This window comes from Pongo abelii, chromosome 8, assembly GCF_028885655.2.
Source record: "Pongo abelii isolate AG06213 chromosome 8, NHGRI_mPonAbe1-v2.0_pri, whole genome shotgun sequence".
Lineage (NCBI taxonomy): Eukaryota > Metazoa > Chordata > Mammalia > Primates > Hominidae > Pongo > Pongo abelii.
The window spans coordinates 98,735,221-98,757,555 of record NC_071993.2 but is presented as its reverse complement, the minus strand read 5'-3'; the positions used below and the strand labels follow the sequence as shown (position 1 = coordinate 98,757,555).

The following is a 22,335-nucleotide window of genomic DNA, read 5'->3' as shown; positions in this document are numbered from 1 at the left end:
GAACAGAGAAGTACATATTCTCACTTATAAGTGGGAGCCAGCTGATGAGAACACACGGACACAAAGAGAGGAACAAAAGACACTGGGGCCTACTTGAGGGTGGGAAGGAGGGAAAGATCAGAACAAATAACTACTGATTATTGAGCTTTAGTACCTAGGTGACAAAATAATCTTACAACAAACCCCCGTTACATGAGTTTACCTATATAACAAACCCGTACATGTACCCACGAACCTAAAATGAAAGTGAAAAAAAAAAAAAAAAAAAGCCATAAATTATCCATTGGAGGAGCATTCTCACTACTTCACTATGTCTTAACTCTACTTTTCTGATAACATAGGACATTTCATTGGCTAGAAATGTCCATCAGAGAAATTCTACTAACTAGCTCAAAGTACCTATCAGCCCCTGCCCTCCACATGACTTTTTTAAAGCACTACAGTGTTTTTAAGAGAAATTTGGAAATTTTAATCGAAATTGCAGAAATCCACAAGTTCTAGGGATAATAAATGTTTAAGTTCTAGAGAAAGAGAAAGAGAAAGGGAAGCTGGGAAGAAAAAAGTTCTTATTTTCTCACTGGAGGGAATTAGGGACAATCTTAACAGAATTAGGAAAGCTATAATAGCAATAAGCAAATAATTTGGTGTTAGTCTTCCATAATGTCTCTTAATTTCTGATTTTCCCCCCAAAATATTTACCAACTCTCTTCCCCGACCCTCAACCCCAACACTGGCAATCCAAGCAGTTGCCTGTAGGTCCCCAAAAGTCACATCTATAGAGGAAGATTTTCCCCCTATATTTATGACCAATACATGTAATATAAACTGTAGTTGTCTTCTCAGGCTACAAACATTGTTACTCTACTAAATTCTACTTTATAATTATTAAAAACAACCAGAGAAGGAAAGGATACATGGGTAGAACACAGGATTTTTAGGGCAGTTAAACTATTCTGTGTGATACTGTAATTGTGGATACATGACATCATGTTTGTCAAGCCAATAGAATGTATACTACTGAGGGTGAACCCTAATGTAAATTATGGACTTTGGTTGATAATAATGTGTCAATGCAGGTTCGCTGATTGTAACAAATTAGTACTAGTCTGGTATGGGATATTGATGGTGGGGGAGGCAGTGTTGAGGATGGGGGATGGGATATATGGAAACTGTACTTTTCCCTTCAATTTTGCTGTGAACCTAAACTGCTCTGAAAAATAAAGTCTAGGCAAATAAGCATATGAAAAGATGGCCGACATCGTATGTTGCCAGCAAAATACAAATTAAAACAACGATGAGATACCACTCTATACCTGTTAGCATGGCCAAAATCCAGAACACTGACAACAACAAATGCTGGCCAGGATATCAATCAACAGGAACTCTCACTCATTGCTGGTAGAAATGCAAAGTGGGGCAGCTATTTTGGAAGTTTCTCACAAAAATTAAAAATACTCTTACCATCCAGCAATTGTGCTTCTTGATATTACCCAAAGGAGGCAAAAAAGTCCACACAAAAACCTGCACAAGATGTTTATAGCAGCTTTATTCATAACTGCCAAAACTTGGAAGCAAGCAAGATGTCTTCAGTAGGTGAATGGATAAACAAATTGGTACAACTAGACAATGGAGTATTATTCACTAAAAAGAAAATGAACTATCAAGTCATGAAAAGACACAGAGAAATCTTAAATGCATATTACTAAGTGAAAGAAGCCAATCTGAAAAGGCTCCATACTGTATGATTCCAACTATATGACATTCTGGAAAAGGCAAAACTATGGAAATGGCGTTTCTTCCTCTGATCTGCCTTTCGGAGACTCAGAATAAGGAGAGTTGATGACAAACAGAAATAAGACTAAGGACGTTTCACTGTACCTGAAAATGAAGGTAAAACTTCTAATCATCTATACCCCCCTTCCATGTTGCCCTCCACCAAACCAACTTCCTGTCACTTACTAATTTAGTGCCATTCTGCTCTCTCCTGCCTCCAGAGTTACACATACTATTCCCTCCTCTGACTCTTACCCTTATTTTCCCCTGGCTAAATTCCACTTACCCTTCGGGTTTCAGCTTAAACTTCACTTCTAACATGATGCCTTCCCTGTCCATCACCCATCTCACTTAGGATCCAATAGTGTCTTCTACCTCCCATATCAGATAGTTACCTCATTAAGTTATTCTTGTTTAATTATCTGTCTTCTCCTGTCTAGTCTCCTATTTCAAGCACTACAGGAGAGCAAAGGCCTTGTCTCTTACCACTATCTAGAAAATTGTTCAAGCACATAGCAGGCACTTAAATAGTTGTTGAAATCCATCCTGGTCACTGGAAATGATCCAAATTCGTATCATAAGAAATAACTGCCAACATGCAAAATTTCCCAAAATTGTGATATTGTAATATAAGAAATTTTTTTTCAGCATTTTGTCCAGGGTCTTAAAAAGAAACGTATTTGATCTTCATCCCCAGCTCCTGGCACAGAGCTCCTAAAGCCCAAAGAACTTCCTGAGTGATAGGGATTATTCATAACCATAATCTAGTTTGTGCTAACGAAGTGACTCTTGGTAGGGCCCAAGATAGCTTCGGAATGGGGGCTGGTTGCCAGAGGAACTAACTACGTGATTAGAGGGCTAAAAAATTTCAAACTGCCTCCTGCTCCCCACCTCCAGAGCTGGAGGGGTTGGAGATTAAGTTAATCACCTCACTGATGGCTAATAATTCAATCAATCATGACTACATGATAGAGTCTCCATAAAACACCTACATTTATGGGTTTATGGGTTGGTGAGTGCACAGAGGTGCTGAGGGTGGCATGCCTAAAGAAGACATGGAAGCTCCAAGCACCTCATCCCCATACCTTGCCTTGTGCATCTCCTTCCATCTGGCTGTTCCTAAGTTGTTCCTTTATAGTAAACCGGCAATTGTAATTACCAGTTTAACAGCCTTTCTGAGTTCTGTGAAGCATTCTAACAAGTTATCAAACCTGAGGAGAGCGTCAGGGGAACCCAGTTTACAGATGGTAGGTCAGAAGTATGGAAGGCCCAACACTTGCAACTGGTATCTGTTGTGCGACTGAGCTCTCTAACTTGTGGGAGCTGACACTAATTCCAGGCAGACTGTCAGAACTGAACTGAATTGTATGATACCAAGTTGGCATCCAGGGAGTTGGATAATTGGTTGGTGTAAGGAAAAAAACCCACACATTTGGTGTCAGGAACGTTGTATTGTAAAAATGGCTCAGCAATAGATCCCTAACTGGCAGATTCGGCATCTCAGGTGGGATAAAATCTTGTCTGTACCCTTTTGTTACGGTCCCTCTTTTATCTTCCCACAAAATTGGGTACACTCAGAAAAAAGGAGCAATCTGAGCATTACCACAAATACCTGATTCTTGCCTGCAGGCCAATTCATCATTTCTACCAGCATATCAAATGCTCTCAGACTGCAGGGAAGAAGATCAGGACAGAACCTATAAGTTGGTGATGAATCACACTGAGTTCTTTCACTAATTTTACTAATTTGCTCTGAAACCCTATTTTGATCCACAGCCAAAGGAAAAGAAAATTTCCATATCGGACAGTTTATAATGCCTTGTTCTATTCATTTCTCCAACCAACATTTATTGAAGGTCAGCTAAATATTTCAACTTTGCTCTCTCCTTTTCATATTTTTATAAAATCTAGCAATACCCAAATATGCTAGCATTCTCTAAGGCCAAAGTCTTAGTTCAGGCTATTCTTAGTTCAGGCTAACATACCAAAAGAATTTGTGTATGTTAAATTTTCTAACATTCTAAATTATGCTTCAGATTCCAACTCAATCTCATGTATATATCTTCATGTAATAACTAAGCTTGCCCTTCAAACAAAAGTTAATGTATTGGTAACTGAAATTTTGGAATGACTCACAAAATGACTGAGATGCAATGGAATGGAAAAGTTGACCCAGTCAGTAAAGAAGGCAAAATAGGAGATTCATGTCTAGGAGTTTGTCTGGCAACAACAGTTACCAGTTATTAACACTAGTTAATCTGGATATTTCAGTAGTTCACTGATAGACATATATATTATAGGTATACTCTAGCATGTACAAACATACTGGCTAAAGAGACAATATAGAAAGGACAAACAAATGGTAAATTCCTTCACTTTAATTACCAAGCTGCTAGTTTAGCAAAAAAAGTTATACCTTGATTGTAAATCATGATGAAATAAAACTAGTTGTTTTTTGTTTTTGAGACGGAGTTTTGCTCTGTCACCTAGGCTGGAGTGCAGTGGTGCAATCTCTCGGCTCATTGCAACCTCTGCCTCCCGGGTTCAAGTGATTCTCCTGTCTCAACCTCCCGAATAGCAGAGATTACAGGCACCCACCACAACTCCTGGCTAATTTTTGTATTTTTAGTAAAGACAGGGTTTTACCATGTTGGCCAGGCTGGTCTCAAACTCCTGACCTCAAGTGATCTGCCTGCACTGGCCTCCCAAAGTGCTGGGATTACAGGAGTGAGCCACTGTGCCCGGCCATGGTTTTTCTTAAGAGTACCTACTTCACGCTCCTCAAGATGCCAAGGTTGCCAGTTCTTTCACATGTTAACATCACAGAAGAAGGCACACTGATTAAACAATATATTTTCACAAATGCCATGGTATGCCACAGGGAAGTATAAAGGAAATAATGTTTCAGAGACAACTGTATTAACTGTGGTTCTATTTAAGGACATTTTAGAGATGTGCATGCCAGCACATATACTTATAATGGATACCTTTTAAAAATAAGGACATCTCCCTTATAAAATCTACTGATTTTACAAAGCAAAACAAAACCAAAAATTACTAAAGATAACCAGGATAATTTCAAGGAAACAGAAGCATCAATCTTTACAATGCAGTGATACACTGAGCTATAGCCAAATCTGACCTTGAAATATTACTTTAGAATTATTCAGCTATAGCTTGAGAAGTCAGAAACTGAAACCAGGACACAGCTACTAGTAATTCAGGTGAGTTTCCTTTTCTCACTTTGTAGTTAAAATGACTCCATATTCAGAAGTGGGAAAGCAATTAGACACATAATTATTTTGTCCCCGTATAAAATTTAGTTAAAAGCTGAAAGCCAGAATAAGATCTGAAACTGAAGTGAGCTGCTTATATGAGCTTGGGAAAGTTTCTTAATCTTTGATTATCAGTTCTCTCATCTGCAAAACAGGAATGGCAGTAGCCACCTTATGTAAACTGCTTAGCACAGTTCCTAGCATAAAGCAAGCCCTCAACAGCTTAGATTATTATTACCACAATTAAATATCATTCCTATACCCCAGAATAAGGAAAGAATGCTCAGAATGGAACTACTAATTATTGTTTTAGTATCTGTACTATTATTTATACTTGTATAGCATTAACATTTTCAAAGCACTTTCATATACATTATCTCACTTGATCCATGTAACTCTGAGAGAGGCTAGAGATAATCACCAGAGAGGGTTAGACAAATCTGACCAAGGTCATAAATTAGCAAATGATAGAGCCAAAGTTAGAACTCAGATCCTGTCTATTTAAAGGATCTTTTCATTATACCATTGAAGGGGTAACAACAGTGATAAAAAGCTCTATTTAACTGCTCTTTACATCATGATTGCTTCCATAAAGGATTGCTGACTAATTAGGAAACTTAAAACACTACGAAATCAAAGGCAAGGAAGCAGCTCAGAAAAAGGAACACAAATTAAAAGTGAGAGTAGATTTTTATTATCACAATAGGTCAATGATCTTTCATCCAAATTCCCTGGAGCCAGATGTGTTTTGAAACTCAGAAATTTTTCAAATTTTAGAATAATGAATTGTATACAGTGTATATTATATAATATCTCCAATACAATACCAGTAGCACCTGAATAAAATATATTAATATTTCTGCAGCAAAATGTGTGAATAGGCACATTAAGTGGGATAAAGACTAAACAGTTTCTCTTCAGAATGGTCAGATTTTGCCACCAAATTAGTAGTTTTATAAATTGACCCAAAAAGCTTTGGCTTTCAAAGTTGCAGAAAAGGAATCATGGAACTGCACTATAAAGAGTTTGCACATAGCTATAAATTAATCAACAAGTAACTTTCAGGCAATTTGTGGAGAGGAATACAATAACAGATAAAAGCATCAGAGATGGTTTATTCGTACAGCTTTTCAGAAAGCAAATAATGTTGCTGGGATCACAAGATTAACAATAAAAATTAAATGAGTTTTCACTGCATAATGACGACTTTAAACAATGATTTAGATAAAACGAGTTATAGAAGTTGGAAATGCTTTGTCGCACTAGAGATTTGATTTGTCTCATGAAAGAAAAGGTATAGAGAGGAAGAAAGGGAGCTAAAATTTAGGAAGGTGAGAGTGGGAGGGACTGGGGGTAGGGGAGCAGGGAGCAAGGAGCCATGTCCAAAGATACTTTGGTCAAATGAACATGATTACACTTAGGATACATGAGTGGATTTAGAAAATGTTCTTGACTCCAGAGTATATATTAGGAAATATTAGGGGAAAATGTTGACAAGAGCCAAGTATTAAAAGACCAAGAAAGACAGGAATTTAATTCTAATATAGTGGTAGGCGATTACAAATTACTAACCAGTTTGTGAGTAACTGAGGCTATGGTCCCCCAAATCCTTCTGAAACTTAAATTCTTTCCTTTTAGAAATACTATGACCATGTAGAAATGAAAATTCCAAACTTTAAGGAGCATACTGGAGAAAGGATGATAATTTTTATGAATACACAGAAGGGAGAAGTAGGTAAATTAGAAAATAGGGTTATAACTTAATTTTAATTTTTTATTACAAAAACTTGAAACAAGACAAAATTATAAGAAATGTCAATTATGGATGGTGTAAACATAAATGAATGTTGTTTCATACAATTCCCTGCTCTTTTCTCTATTAAAAAAAAAATCCCAAAATTTAAAAAAAGGAAATAAGTGGTAGTATTAAGGAAAGCTTTCTGAAAGGTTTGGCTTTGGGCTGGGCACGGTGGCTCATGCCTGTAATCCCAGAACTTTGCGAGGCTGAGGCGGGTGGATCACCTGAGGTCAGGAGTTCAAGACTAGCCTGACCAACACGGTGAAACCCTGTCTCTACTAAAAATACAAAAATTAGCCAGGCGTGGTGGCACATGCCTGTAATCCCAGCTACTCAGGAGGCTGAGGAAGGAAATCGCTTGAACCCGGGAGGCGGAGGTTGCAGTGAGCCAAGATCATGCCATTGCACTCCAGCCTGGGCAACAAGAGCAAAACTCCATCTCAAAAAAAAAAAAAAAAAGTTTGGCTTTATACTATTATTTGAAAAAAAAGAATGAAATAACCAACAAAAATAGTAAAGCATATACATGGGGACCAAAATCAGAGCCTGCTAAGAATCAGTGATTAGTGCCATAGCAATAGTCTTTGGTGGTGAGGATAATAAACAGCAAGGATCAGGGCAGTGACAAAGCACAAAATCTGGAAACATCAATATTAAGTTTCATAGACAGCATCTCTTTCAGTAAAGAGATACGCTGAAGATAAAGGCTAAACACAAGTGAAATTTCATGAATGATGCCATTGAAAAGTTATGAAAAATAAGAGAAAAAGAAGCTAAAAGCATAATCAACACAAAAGGATACAGGAAACACAATAAACGTTACGACTCCAACAAAAAAGGACCACAAACATGTCAGAATAACTGGAAGAAAAATATGGAAGCAGAATGTTTTAAAAGTCTAAAGGGAACAGACTAGAAAAGCACTTTTGTTCAAAACACATTCTGTATGCTTGTCTAATTTGAAATTGACATATTCAGTAAAATGTCTGTGAAAGTACATATCAAAGATACTAAATATGAATCAAAGAGAAGTGAGGGAATAATAGTTTTTTTAACCATATCACCCAAGCTTCCTGACCTTTCAGCTTAGTTTATCTTTTAATGTTGCTTTCTGACATCTCTCACATACTGGTCTTCTCTTATTTAACTCTTTGCAGAGGTTATTAAACTTACCATGTAATAGTCTTATAGCAACCATACTGTAAACTTTTCCAAGGTAAGAAGCATGTAGGATGATACAGTTTGGCTCTGTGTCCCCATCCAAATCTCATCTTGTAGCTCCCATAATTCCCATGTGTTGTTACAGGGACCCAGTGGAAGATAAGTGAATCACGGGGTGGGTCTTTCCTGTGCTGTTCTCATGATAGCGAATAATTCTTACAAGATCTGACAATTTTAAAAACAGGAGTTTCCCTGCACAAGCTCTCTCTTTGCCTGCTGCCATCCATATGGACGTGACTTGCTCCTCCTTGCCTTCCACCATGATTGTGAGGCTTCCCCAACCATGTGGAACTAAGTCCAATTAAACCTCTTTCTTTTGTAAATTGCCCAGTCTCGGGTATGTCTTTATCAGGAGTGTGAAAAAAGGCTAATACACAGGATTTCTTTTATTTCCCAGAGAACCCAGCACAGAATCTCACACTAATTTACTTAACAAACATTGAGGGCTCATGCTTAAGAGGTGGCTGACATGCCACAAATTACATACAAAGACAATGGCATTCTGGTATAGGAAATGATAAAGAGTCATCATTAAATGATAAAGAAATGAAGGCTAGTACCAAAGCCTTCATTTATGAGCCAGCAAGGGCAAATTCAAAAGGCAAAAAAAAAAAAAAAAAAAATTTTCCCTGGACAAGAAAATCAACATCAAAGAACACAGAGATGTTTTCACAATGAGGAAATTTTAAAAGCCAATATCCATAATCATTGAGGGACTAAAAATTGGAAGGCGAATTTTTTTTTTTTTTTTTTTTCTGAGACAGGGTCTCGCTCTGTTATCCAGGCTTGGCAGTAGTGCAATCTCGGCTCACTGCAGCCTCTGCCTCCCAGGTTCAAGCGATTCTCATGCCTCAGCCTCTCGAGTAGCTATGATTACAGGCAGACACCACCACGCCCAGCTAATTTTGGTATTTTTAGTAGAGACAGGGTTTCACCATGTTGCCCAAGTTGGTCTGGAACTCCTGGTCTAAAGTGATCCACCCGCCTTGGCCTCCCGAAGTGCTGGGATCACAGGCCTGAGCCACCGCACTGGGCCCGACGGGGATTTATAACAATCTTGGGATCTTATTTATAGCAAAAATTTTAGAACAAGGGAGGAGGTATTACAAGACTAACAAAAGTGAGAAATCACAATTGACAGCAGAGAGGAGATAAAAATTAGGCAAAAGCAACTGAAAAAGAACAGTTCAATTACTGCAAACAGTGACTCATGTATCTCAATATTCCCACAGTATGCTATAATAAACAGTATAAAAACTAATAACCAACAAATAATATTGGTGACTGATTCACCAAAAAAAAGTTAGCTTATGTTTAATATACTTTAAAATGATGATCTACTGTGGCAGTCATTTTAATAGTTAACTATTTTTTTGTGGCAAAAAAAGTATATTTCAGTTATTTGAAAATTTCATTTATACAGAATACCTTATTTTCTAGTAATGTAAAGTTGGTATTACTAATAATAAAGTCACAAGTTAAAAATAGCCTGCAGGTGGCTTGATCACCTAATAAGGAATAAAAGGGCTTTAAAAAACAATATGAAACTGTATCTAAAATATACAAAGAACTCTTAAAATTCAACAATAAGAAAACAACCTAATATTAAAATAGGCAAAAGACCAGCTTGGGTAACCTAGCAAGACCTCATCTCTAACCAAAAAAAAAAAAAAAATTTTTTTTTTTTAATTAGCCAGGCATGGTGGTGCATGCCTGTAGTCTCAGCTACTCGGGAGGCTGAAAGGGGAAGATCACTTGAGCCCACGAGTTCAGGGTTGCAGTAAGCTACGATAACGCCCACACAACAGTGTGAGACCTTTTCTCAAAAATAAAATAAAATAAAAATAAATAAAAATAGGCAAAAGCTGAACAGACACCTCACCAAAGATGAGAGATAGATGGCGAATAAACATATGAAAAGATGCTTAACATCATGTGTCACTAGGAAACTGCAAATTAAAACAACAATGAAATACTACTACACACTTATAAGAATGGCTAAAACCCAAAACACTGACAAAAAATGCTGGCCAGAATATGAAGCAACAGGAACCCTCACTCACTGCTGGTAGAAACACAAAATGGTACAGCCACTTGGAAGACAGTTGGCAGTTTCTTACACAAGTCAACATACCCTTACCATACAATTTAGCAGATACGCTCCTTGGTATTTACTCAAGTGAGTTGAAAACTTAATGCCCACATAAGAACCTGCACATGAATGTTTGTAACAATTTTATTCATAATTGCCAAAAACTGGAAGCAATGAAGATGTCCTTAGAAGGCAAATGAATAAACTGGTACAGACAATGGAGCATCATTCTGTGATAAAAAGAAATGGGCTACCATGACATGAAAAGACATGGAGAAACCTTAGTTTCATATTGCTAAGTGAAAGAAGCCAATTTGAAAAGGCAGCATACTATATGATTCCACTATGTGATATTTTGGAAAAGACAAAATTAAGCAGACAGTAAGAAAGATCAGTGGCTGCTAAGGGTTCAGGGACAGGGAAGGAAGGATGAATAGGTGGAACACAGGGGATTTTGGGGATAGTTAAACTACTCTGTATGATACTGTAATGCTGGGTACATATCATTATTGTACATTTGTAAATATACAATATGTACAAAATGTACAGAAGAGTGAACGAACCCTACTGTAAAGGGTGGACTATAATGTATCAATGTTGGCTCATCAGTTTTAATAAATGTACCACACTAATGCAAGATGTTAACAATAAGGGGAACTATGTATGGGTAGTAGGAGGGATAAAAGGGTATACAGGAACTTTCTGTACTTTTCCTTCATTTTTTCTGTAAATCTAAAACTGCTATTAAAAATAAAGTCCATATATATAAAAAGAACCATATGAAGAGAAAAAATTTGGTAACTTCAAAGGGTCTACATAAAATGAATTTAAGAATTCACAAACATTTAGGCAAAAATCATAAAAATAAAGCAAAAATGAAATGAAAATTAAGAACAACCCATGCCAGCTGTCATATCAGCCCATGCTTGATCAACTGAGAACTGTAAAACAGACCTAACAGTTGTTCTGAGATTTGGATTAGACAAAATCAAAACGATAATGCAAAACAAAATTCACAGATGTTTATTTACAGAAGTTCAACAGAGCATCATGCTACACATTAAAGCAAGTCTACACAAAATGTTCCTAATTTACATGAGAATCCACGGTTAGTGAACACAAAAGAGGCACTTATTCACTACTTAGTCATTATTTTAAAAAAATGATTGGCCCAAACTGTAGTACCTATTAACAGCATGCTAGAAAACTGAATTTCTTATTGACAGTCCCCTAAATCTAGGTATTTTGTTTGACCTATAAGGTTATTTTAAAAATGGGAATGTGAAGCCTTTTATAAACAGGGCAAGGACTCCTAAGCTCACCACAGGCTCCATTTACACACTGATATTATCTGAATGATCTCTGTAGACATTTCAACGTGACTCCTGAAGTATACTATCCTTGAAAATAGCATGCTCTTAAGATTGAAAAATCTTTAAATAAAGGCAAGAGCCTGGTAATTCCTTGGTAAGTCTTTAAGAGTTATACTCTAGACCTTCAAATGTAGCCTTCTAACCTGGGCCATGGTTTCTGCCAGCCACCCAACTGTCAGCCATACAGACAAAGAGCATGCAAAGACTATGTAACAGGTCTCTGACAGGAAGAGACTATTCAATCAATCATTTATTCAACAAACATTTACTGAGGACTTCCTATGTGTTAAGCATGATTTCAAGTGCTGAGAATACAACCTAGAACAAAATATTAAAATATTTCTGCTCTTACAGTGATTATATTCATCTACATGGTTACCATACCACTAGGCCCAACATTGTCCTGATCTTTGGATATACAGCAAGGGCAAACTAAAGACCAGGTTTATTTTATAAAATTAATTTATATAAGTTTCAAGACTGCTACAGTTATCAGTTCTTACCTGGTCCTGTGTTGATAATAACGTAAACAGAGTTTCCAATGCTGCTCTTCGAACTGATGATATAGTGTGATGCAAAAAAGGCCAGACACGTGGAACTAAAACTGTCAGTGACTGCTGAATACTAATAAAGAAGACACAAATTAATCTTACTTATTCTAAGTTGAAACTCTGTAGATACATTATCTAAATATTCTCATGGGATCTAGTGATGCTGACATCATGTGACTTTTTTGATGAATAAATTCTTAAAAGATAGTACAGTTTTCATATGAACGTTCATGTAACACTGTCATTCACAACTGTCATCATAGCAACAGAAGAGCCAGAGCAAATGCAATCAAAAAGAAAGGTAGAAACACTAACATCAGGTTCTTCTATGGCACTAATGCTATGAGTCACCTTTATCAAGTTAGGACTTTCCAATATAATTGTTCTTAGGAAAATGGGACATGTATCCTAGCTGGTAGTCAGCCTACATGATCAGGATTGCTAATCCTTACTTCTTCCCCATGGCTAACCCCAATGGGTAGATACACATAATTTCCATCTCCCTTTGGGGCCATCTCTGTCACGTATCAAATGAGCAAGTAGTGGCATGGTAGCAACTTTGACATTTATTATCCTGGTGTAGCATTACTAAGTTAGGAAAACTCAAATTTCTTCCTTCTCATAGATTAAGTTTTAAATGGGGAAGCAAACAAAGCCAAGTCTAGACTAACTTGGGCCATAGGATTCCTGTCACATTCGTAAGTCATTTGTAAAAGTTACCTGGAACTAGGAAATAATTCATAAGCAGCATCTGAAATATATGGCTCCATAGAAAAAGACATGAGCAAAAAATAATATGCCACTGTATTTGGTCTTTTGTGGTTCCTCCCAGGAGGCCTATCTTTTAACACTATTTTCATTACTTGCAGGTTTGTATGAACACTACCTTCTTGTATTTATTTTCATATTTAGCAAATTTATTTATAAAATTCTAACTTAAACACAGGTACACACAGACATAAAAAAGACACAAAATACATAAAAGCATTATAACAAAGTCTTGTTAAGTGTCTAACTGTTCATGCTCCAAATAACATGCTACATTTCTTCTTACATAAACTAGAAGAAAGTATCTGCCAAGTATCACAATATATGAAGCAAATTTGAAACAAAAAAGATGGAAAACTACACTATTTCACATTGAATTAATAGAATTTTCACTATATTCTTTCTTATATTATCCAGTTTTTCTGACACCATCCACTAAGGCCCATAGGTCAAATCCATTCCACCCATTTTTTTTTAAGTAAAAGTTTTATGTGTACACAGGCACGTTCATTCTCTTATGTATTACCTATGTACAGCTGTTTTCACACTACAGTGACAGCTTAGTAGTTTTGACAGACAGACTGGCTCACAAAACAAAAATACTCACTATTTGGGCCTTTGCAGAAAAAGATTACCAATCCTTCATTTACAGTAATTAAAAAACCCCTTCATCTTGCAGCTTAAAGAGGGTTTTCACACAGATTAACTCATTTAGTTTGTACAGCTTTCATTAGTAATAGAAACATCAAAAATTAGGAAACCCCATAAATGTACTACCACTTCAGTTTTTCTCTTCTTTTGCTTTTATAGGCACTTATTTTGCTATTCCTACTTATGGGCTATCCAACTAATCTAAACTTAGCATTAAAGTACTTCCAGTAGGTCAGTATTATTTGAAATATTTTCTACTTTTTTTTATACATCTATGGGTTTCATGGGAAATACTCATAGAGCCAGAAACCACATATAAGCATAATTATATGAACATTCACTGAACGCCCTCACTAGGACAAGAAGAGTAATTTTCTCATCTGTGAATTTTTTAAAGTTGCATAATAATTTTTTCTTCTCTGTCTCTAAGGACACTATTCTCTATCTCTAAGGACACTTATCTCTAACAATATTCAAGGGCCAGTCTAAAAGGTAGGGAATATGTTAATTAGCTGAGCCGAGATTCATGTATCAGGACAGGAAAATTGGTGACACTAAATTTTTGATGTATGTTTTTGGCTTCACTTGATCTCTGCCTTTGGACATTATATTACATTATTATGTAATCCCTTCCTGATAAGTAATTACTGAAATCAAGAACAAGAGTTGAAGAAATGAACATTACAAAAAAAAAGTTCACAGAGGGGCAAGTTTTAGAAAATAACTAAATGTTACTAAATAAAGCTAAAATTCTACATTCTAGGGCTAGAACTGGAAATACTATTCAATGATTATATTTCTAAGTAAACAATTATAAGACGAACAAGATGATGAATTATATAACTGAAATATTTCAAGGGTAAAAAAAATGATCTTTGTAAGCTGTTGCCCAAATGGCTACAGTAAAAAAGACAAGGCCTTCTGAAAACGGTAGTCTTTGGCATCTCCAGCTTAAATACTATTCTTAAAGGTACTAAAATATTGTATGTTTAGGCTGAATTATCTCGAAAGGTATGTAAAGACTTTTTACTTTATTCCACTAATTAGAAATAATTACCTGCATTGTTGGACCTGAGGATAAGTTAACAAGGATGAAAGGAGAGTCATAATACTATTTGTTGAAGCTGTTAGATCATCTAATTCCAGAAGAGCATCCCATAATGTATTTATAATGAAGGGTACCTGTAAGACCAGTTTTCAAGAAAAGTTATCAATTTTGCACAAAATACTCACAAACCCTGCCAAATTGTATCCCAGGGGTCACTACTGATTCAACAACACACGCAATTCCAATGACTTTGGACAGTGTCAGTTTTGAGTAAAGTTAAGGAGGTCACACTATTTGCCTTTAACAATTCTCTATTCCTTCTTTTTAATGCCATTCAACTCTACTTTGATACTTCCCTGCCTGACCAGACTCATAATGGGTAGAATTCAGAAAATAAAAGAGCCGCAACTATTTTATGTAAAAAACTTAACTGTGAAAACAACAGAGCATTGAGACACAAGACATGTTCTTCTATGTAATTTTACTGCATTTAAAATGGTACCAATCATCATAAAAAAAAATTTAGTTTTTAAGCTCTTAAAATACTGCCTACTGTACTTCTAACTTTGTGTTCTGATTTTGATAAGGTGGAAAGTCAGCCAGATCTTTAAAAAAGTCATTTCAAAAAATGAGACTAGAGGGGTGGGTGTGATGGGTCACATCTGTAATCCCAGCACTCTGGAAGGCCAAGACTGGGAAGATTTCTTGAACTTAGAAGTTTGAGACCAGCCTGGGCAACATAGGGGGACTCCCTCATCATTACAAAAAATATTTTTTTTTTTTTTTTTTTTGAGACGGAGTCTCGCTCTGTCATCCAGGCTGGAGTGCAGTGGTGCGATCTCGGCTCACTGCAAGCTCCGCCTCCCGGATTCACGCCATTCTCCTGCCTCAGCCCCCCCGAGTAGCTGGGACTACAGGCGCCTGCCACCACGCCTTTTAAAAAATCAGCCAGGCACAGTGGCGTGTGTCTGTAGTCCCAGCTACTTGGGAGGCTGAGGCAGGAAGGACTGCTTGAGCCCAGGAGAGTGAGGCTACATGTCATCCACTGCACTCCGGCCCGGGTGACAGAGTGAGATCCAAGAAAAGAAAGAAAATGTTATGTGTATATATAGATTACACAGCACTTATTAGTTAATAATTAATACTAATTAACAATTAGTAATTAATAATGAGAGGAGAGGAGAGGAGAGACAGGGAGGGGAGGGGAGACTAGATTTTTTTTAAAAATCCAAAAACTAAAATCAAAACAAACAAAAATCCAATATATCTAAAAACCAGGAGTAAAATAAGGAAGAAATGGCTGCATTCTTCTCAAGGAAGTTCCCTATATATTATGTACATGAAGGGAAAGCAGACAAATGGATCCAATTCACTCTTCCAAAGTACAATATATAATCAAGATTGCATGCATCAGAGGGCTGTTGTTAAAAAAAAAAAAAATTGAAGATGAAGGAGAAAAATGTACTCAATGTATTTTCTAATACTCCATATCCCAAATGAAAACAAGCTCCATAGTAAGAAACTGTAAAAATATTTAATTTACCTTTTGTGTCTGAAGATAGACAAGGCTTTCTACTACAGGCACTAATGATGCTGCAGCAACAGCTCTGACATCATCATCAAGATCCTGGAGTCCTTCAATTATTCTAGTTAAAACTTTAGGCAATAAAGTATTAATTACATCCTGTAAAACAGTACATGAAAATAAATTAATTTTCTATTCTACAGTTACTGTGCTTAAACATTTTAAAATTTAAATTTGCCACATGACAGCTAAATTCCAATATTTACAGTCATTCACTGCTTAACAATGGATACATTCTGAGAAATACATCAGGCAATTCTGTCATTCTGTGAACATTATAGAGTGTACTTACACAAACCTAAACAGTATAGCCTATACCACACCTAACTATGTGTGTGACACAGCCTATTGCTTTTAGGCTACAAACCTGCACAGCATGTTACTGAACTGAATACCGTAGGCAGCTACTAACAAAATGATAAATATTGGTATATTTAAATACAGAAAAGGTATAATTAAAGTACAGTATTATAATCTTATGGAACCACCATCATGTATGTGGCCCATCATTGACTGAAACATCATTATGACTGTACCTACCAAAAAAACAATCACATAAACAAAAATGTAACATCAATAGAAGCCTAAGTAATCCCATTCGAAAAAGACAAGGGCATCAAGTACTTTATCCAATGAGACATAAAACATCAAAACATGTTTTATACGTAAGACTATGAATTCTCTGTGTGAATACACACACACACAAACCCCTCTGCCAGAATCCTAGCCTCCATATCTCATTCAATGCCACCGACAACCAAAAGGAGAATGAGAAGAGTGAAAGAAAAGCCATACCTTCCCGCTTCTCATTATTCCAATTTAATGTCTTTTCATTTCCCCCAACAGACCAGCCCCCAGACGTTATTCCTGTGATCATATACTAGGAATCTCACTGAGAACTGGTCTCACTATGAAATAGGGATAACATTTCAAAAACCAATAGGGTGCTTTCCATTTCCATATAAGTCTACTGTTATCTACAGAGGCTAGAGTGCAGAACACAGAAAAAAAGGTTTTGTTTATGGGGGAAAGAGGGTGGCTGCCAAGGGGAGAAGAGAACTAAAAGGGGCAGGAAAAGCAAGGAAGGGAGCAGAGGCAGAAAACAGTTGGACAGAGAGTTCAGGTCTCTCAGCAGAATCACGAATGCTTTGTTATTGGCAGTTAAAGAAAGGAAAAAAAAAGACAATCTTAGAAAACTTCAAAAGGCCTTTGAGCTTGCCTTTTGAGACAGGGAGGTTCCAATCTGTCATACAGTGAGCATGGGAAGAGAAGAAAAGCTGGCACAAAGCATTAAGTAGCCATAATGGATAGTGAAATGCCTATATAGGCCAATGCCTAACACCCTGACAATGCTGATCCCAACTGGAAAGTATCAAGGGAAATTAAACTGTTAAGAAAAGGTCCTGGTCTCTCTCTAGCTCCTCATTCATAATCTCTCCTTTACTTCCACGTCTCTTCTTTTTTGTCAACACTCACTCTTTGCTGACCCATTATGTTCAGAGTCAAGACAACTATTTGTGGAAGTCCCTAAGTCTGTCACTGGATCTATGGTGGAGAAGCAGGGAGAAGGAGAAAAGAGATGTTTTACTGGCATCTCATATTGGAAATCAGAATCAATTTTTCCACAAAAATATTATGTGTATATATAGATTACACAGCACTTATTAGTTTAGTAAAGGACTTTAGATATATTTATATATGAAATAGGCTTTTGTGGGCCAATCTAAGAACCAAATTCCTAGCCAGAATATATCAGAGTTTTTAATAACCCACTAAGGGAACATAAATGTTCCTAAGTAGGGGACTATGTGCATATGCAGGTATTTTCATCCTAGATGATGTATAACATTACACTAAACACTGTTCTATAAGACATGCCATTTAGTTTCTAGTTCTAGTACTAACCTTAACTAGTTTTGTGACCATCAGCAAGGCAGCTCATTTTTCAGAACTTATTTCCCTATATGAAAATAAGACTACATGCATTTTCTTCTTCTAAGCTTTGTCATAAAGGATAAAAAAAAAAAAAAACTGACAATTTAATGTAAAAAGTACATGACCATACAGATTGTCTGCTTTACACTTTGATGTCTACTCCTGAACGTATACTGCATAACTTGGCACCATGTCGTATAGCCCTCAGAGCATGTATTCAATATTTAAATGAGTTAAAACAGTAAAACCAAATCATGAAGAGCACTGAATTAACTGTAGCAATGGATTAAAAAGGAAAAATAATCTTTGAACTTAAAGAGCAAACAATGTAACTAACCATCTTTTGATTTATACTCAAATTCTTATGAGCGCCACCTATCTCTATGACACTGTCTCAAGAAGGCAAATCTTGGAAAACTGGCTTCTCTGTAACAGTAAGAATCTAAGGCCATTTTGTCTAATTAGTGAAAATAAACCGTAAGGGGAAAAAACTCTCCCACATAAGCTTCAAAACGTGAAATATTTACCTGACGGACTGCCAAAGCATATTTTATTCCCAGCAGACCACCATGTCTAACTTCCCATTGTTCTTGTGTAAGTAATTTTAGCAGCACATCCACAGTCTTATGAACTCCTGTTTCGTTCATGTGTTTTAAAACCACACCTAATGTTTGAGCACAAGTTTCACGAACTGGTGCCACAACCTACAGATGAAAAAAGAAGAAAACTCATATTTGCAAAAAACATATTTTGTAGAATTTGAAATTTGATGGGGCAAAGCCTCCCTTAAATGATACTTACTTCATCAGAAACAAAGTCTCCAAATCTGTCTAATGCAAAAACACAAAGGAGTCTAATAACCAAGTCTTCCAACCATTCTTGATGCTGCTGAATCATCTGTTAAAATATAATGTGTATATATATATATACATATACACACACACACATATATTTTTTTAACATAATTTTTTTTAAAACAAAGATCACACTTTGTACTGGGGACCTGGGGGACACCTTAGGTCCAAAATCAAAAATAAAATATGGGGACAGATTTTAGCTGTAGGAACAATAACCAAAAAGTAGAATAGTCCCAATTAATGTCTTTAATATTAAACATATCCCATATCCCCTTTGATCATTAATTCAATTCAGATATACTATATCACAATTCTTAAAATTCATGGATTGTATTATGTTACTTGCACTCCAAGAGAAATTAAGAAACTAATTACTTAAGGTTGTTCTCATATCAAGTACACCGGCCACATATCTATTATTTATACTATTACCAGTGTCTCCAGGCAATACCAATTATGTTGCTCACTGACCTCTCTACTAGCCTCTTATTCATCTTACTCTACTTTTCAATCCATTGTATGATATTTACCTTTTCATATCTCTTCCTCTTATTTACCTCTCATTCCTACTTCATGGCACATACTCGTTACTTCCCTACATTGGAAAAAGATGCCAACTATTAATACTTGGTGATAATTGTTGCATTAATACACTTACCTCTTCTAAAGTGCTGTCACCCATTTTACCACCACTTTTCCCATGAGCTTTAAGAATTTCCCTAAGTCCAGTGCCTGCACCATGTCGAACCTGAAAAGAACCAAGAAGCAAATGTCGGAGGTTAAATGTTTAAGAAACGAAGTTTGATTTTTCTTCTATACGAAATAGAGATACTGGATTTTTAAGAAATTAGAATAAACTAAGTGGAACTTTACAAGAATGTATTTTTCTTCAATTATCTAAGAAGAATTACACATATAAATTTCAGACTGCTTTTGGTTATATGGAATTTTTTAAAAATCAAGCAAGAAAACAGCTATTCTAAAATCCTTTTGAGATATAAATCCACATTGCTTTCACTCCCTTATCCTCTACCTTCCTTCAGCACTATCCACAGCAAGAGAGAGGAAAGAAAGTATCGTATAGTGTTTTTTGTTTGTTTGTTTTTGGGATGGAGTCTCACTCTGTTGCCCAGGCTTGAGGGCAGTGGTGCAATCTTGGCTTACCGCAACCTCCGCCTCCCGGGTTCAAGCGATTCTCCCGCCTCAAGCCCCGCAAGTAGCTGGGATTTCAGGCACCTGCCACCATGCCCGGCTAGTTTTTGTATTTTTAGTATAGACGGGGTTTCTCCATGTTGGCCAGGCTGGTCTCAAACTCCCGACCTGAAGTAATTTGTCTGCCTCAGCCTCCCAAAGTGCTAGGATTACAGGCGTGAGCCACCGTGCCCAGCCCAAGGTGTTCTTTATAATCCTAACACGTGTATTTTCAAAATATGTGCATCAAAACTAAGCTCCAAGCTGGGCGCGGTGGCTCACACCTGTAATCCCAGCACTTTGGAAGGCCCAGGTGGGCAGATCACTTGAGCTCAGGAGTTCAAGCAAGACCAGCCTGGCCAACATGATGAAGCCCCATCTCTAATAAAAATATTATAAAAAGTAGCCGGGTGTGGTGGCGCACATCCCAGCTACTCAGGAGGCTAAGCCAGGAGAATCGCCTGAACCTGGGTGGTGGAGGTTGCAGAGTCAAGATCGTGCCACTGCACTCCAGCCTGGGAGACAGATTAAGACTCCATCTCAAAAAAGCCAAAAAGCAAAAAACCTAAGCTCCAAAGCTACCAATGATAAGTGAGTGCCAAAAGAAGACAATACAAATAAAATGTCTTATGATTAACGCATCACTATACCCCTGGGGATAAATCACCTTTCTCTGAGAAGGTGAGGCTACTTTCTGCAGTGTCATCTGGAAAGGAAAAGAACAAGCTATTGACACTGTACCCACTTCTTAAGACCCCATGAGTTATGACCTGAATAACTTTAAATAGAATTACACCAAGGAAAGGCAACTTAAAGGTATTCTAAATAAATGTTTTTTAAATTACACAGAGGCCAACAGAAGGGAGAAACAATGGTTTAAAACTACCAATCCTCAACTTCAAGCAGAGGAACTTCACTCTTCTCTTCTACACATTGGGAACTGTTCAAGATGTTCTCTAAAGATTTCTGAGGCTAAAAAGCTGACTTGGAAACTACTGCTCTTGATCAGTCAAAATTGTCCACTTCCAAAGGAAAGGAAGTATTTTTTTTTACTGCTTGGGAGAGATATGCAAGCCTCTGGATTATAATTGAAAGAACGAAAAGAAATAAACAATTCACTAAAGAATATGACTGAAGGATATGAAAGGTGAAAATCAATCTATAGTTTTCTATTTAGGTCAATGATATGACGTGCCCTGAGTCCTGAGACGAACAGAGAAGAATAGGGACTCTGACAAAGTATACTGCTCTTGACATTGTTCCCTTCATTAGCACAGAAAATAGAGCTGAGAGAAACTGTAATGAAGAAATCTTACCTCCCAGGAGGGATTAAAAAGGTCATTGCAAAGTTCTTCACAAAAGCTTTCCAAAGGCCATTCATTTGTCTGAATAAGAAAAACAGAATTACTACTAGTTCAAAAGGTCTATTTTATGCTAACAATTTAAGTAACTCAACAAATTTTATTTGTAGGTCTAGTAGTAGCAATCAGGCTTTTAAAAATTTAATTTTTTAAACTAATTAAGATATATTTTTACTAATAAAATTTCTCTCAATAGACAGATTATTCAATACTTTCAAATGATATATTAGTTTGAAAAAGATTTATAAGCAATTTTTTTTTTTTTTTGAGACAGAGTCTCGCCCTGTAGGCCAGGCTAGAGTGCAATGGCGCAATCTCGAGTCACTGCAACCTCTGCCTCCCGGGTTCAAGCGATTCTCCTGCCTCAGCCTCCCAAGTAGCTGGGATTACAGGTGCGTGCCACCACGTCTGGCTAATTTTTTATATCTTTAGTAGAGACAGGGTTTCACCATGTTGGCCAGGCTGGTCTCAAGCTCCTCGTGATAATGCCCACCTCGACCTCCCAAAGTGCTGGGATTACAGGAGTGAGCCACCGCTGCTGGCCCAAAGATTATAAGCAATTTTAATGGATACTTTAGAGTCTTTCAAGAGTACCTCTTCAATTAAGGAAGAGCTGTCTGGAATACTATCAATCAAGACTTTGGAATCATTTGCAGACTGATTAATAACAACATTTGCTATTTTCCGTCTCTTTTCTTCTGGCTCCCCATCAGTGCTATCATTGCTAAAAAATAAAAGTCACCATTTAGAAAATGAATAAAGCATAATGTGAACCACAATGAATGAAATGAATAAAAGATAATGTGAATCACAACGAATTTACAATAATCCATCATTTAAACAAATGTTTTACACC

The 22,335-nt window shown here is 36.7% G+C and overlaps 1 protein-coding gene across 4 annotated transcripts in view; it reads right to left on the bottom strand.

The window, feature by feature from the left end:
• The window catches only part of BTAF1 (B-TFIID TATA-box binding protein associated factor 1), a 107,005-nt gene that overhangs the window by 52,016 nt on the left and 32,654 nt on the right, over positions 1–22,335 (bottom strand). For 3 of the 4 annotated variants that reach the window (XM_002820973.6, XM_054522622.2, XM_063727661.1), the window contains 8 exons: positions 22,074–22,203; positions 21,435–21,503; positions 19,586–19,675; positions 18,872–18,967; positions 18,598–18,774; positions 16,094–16,234; positions 14,560–14,684; positions 12,036–12,156 (listed from right to left, as the gene is read on the bottom strand). In XM_002820973.6, the coding sequence (XP_002821019.1) occupies positions 12,036–12,156; positions 14,560–14,684; positions 16,094–16,234; positions 18,598–18,774; positions 18,872–18,967; positions 19,586–19,675; positions 21,435–21,503; positions 22,074–22,203 (949 nt within the window). Of the gene's footprint in view, positions 1–12,035; positions 12,157–14,559; positions 14,685–16,093; positions 16,235–18,597; positions 18,775–18,871; positions 18,968–19,457; positions 19,676–21,434; positions 21,504–22,073; positions 22,204–22,335 lie in introns of those variants that run through there. The other variant, XM_009245622.4, reaches the window with a different exon arrangement.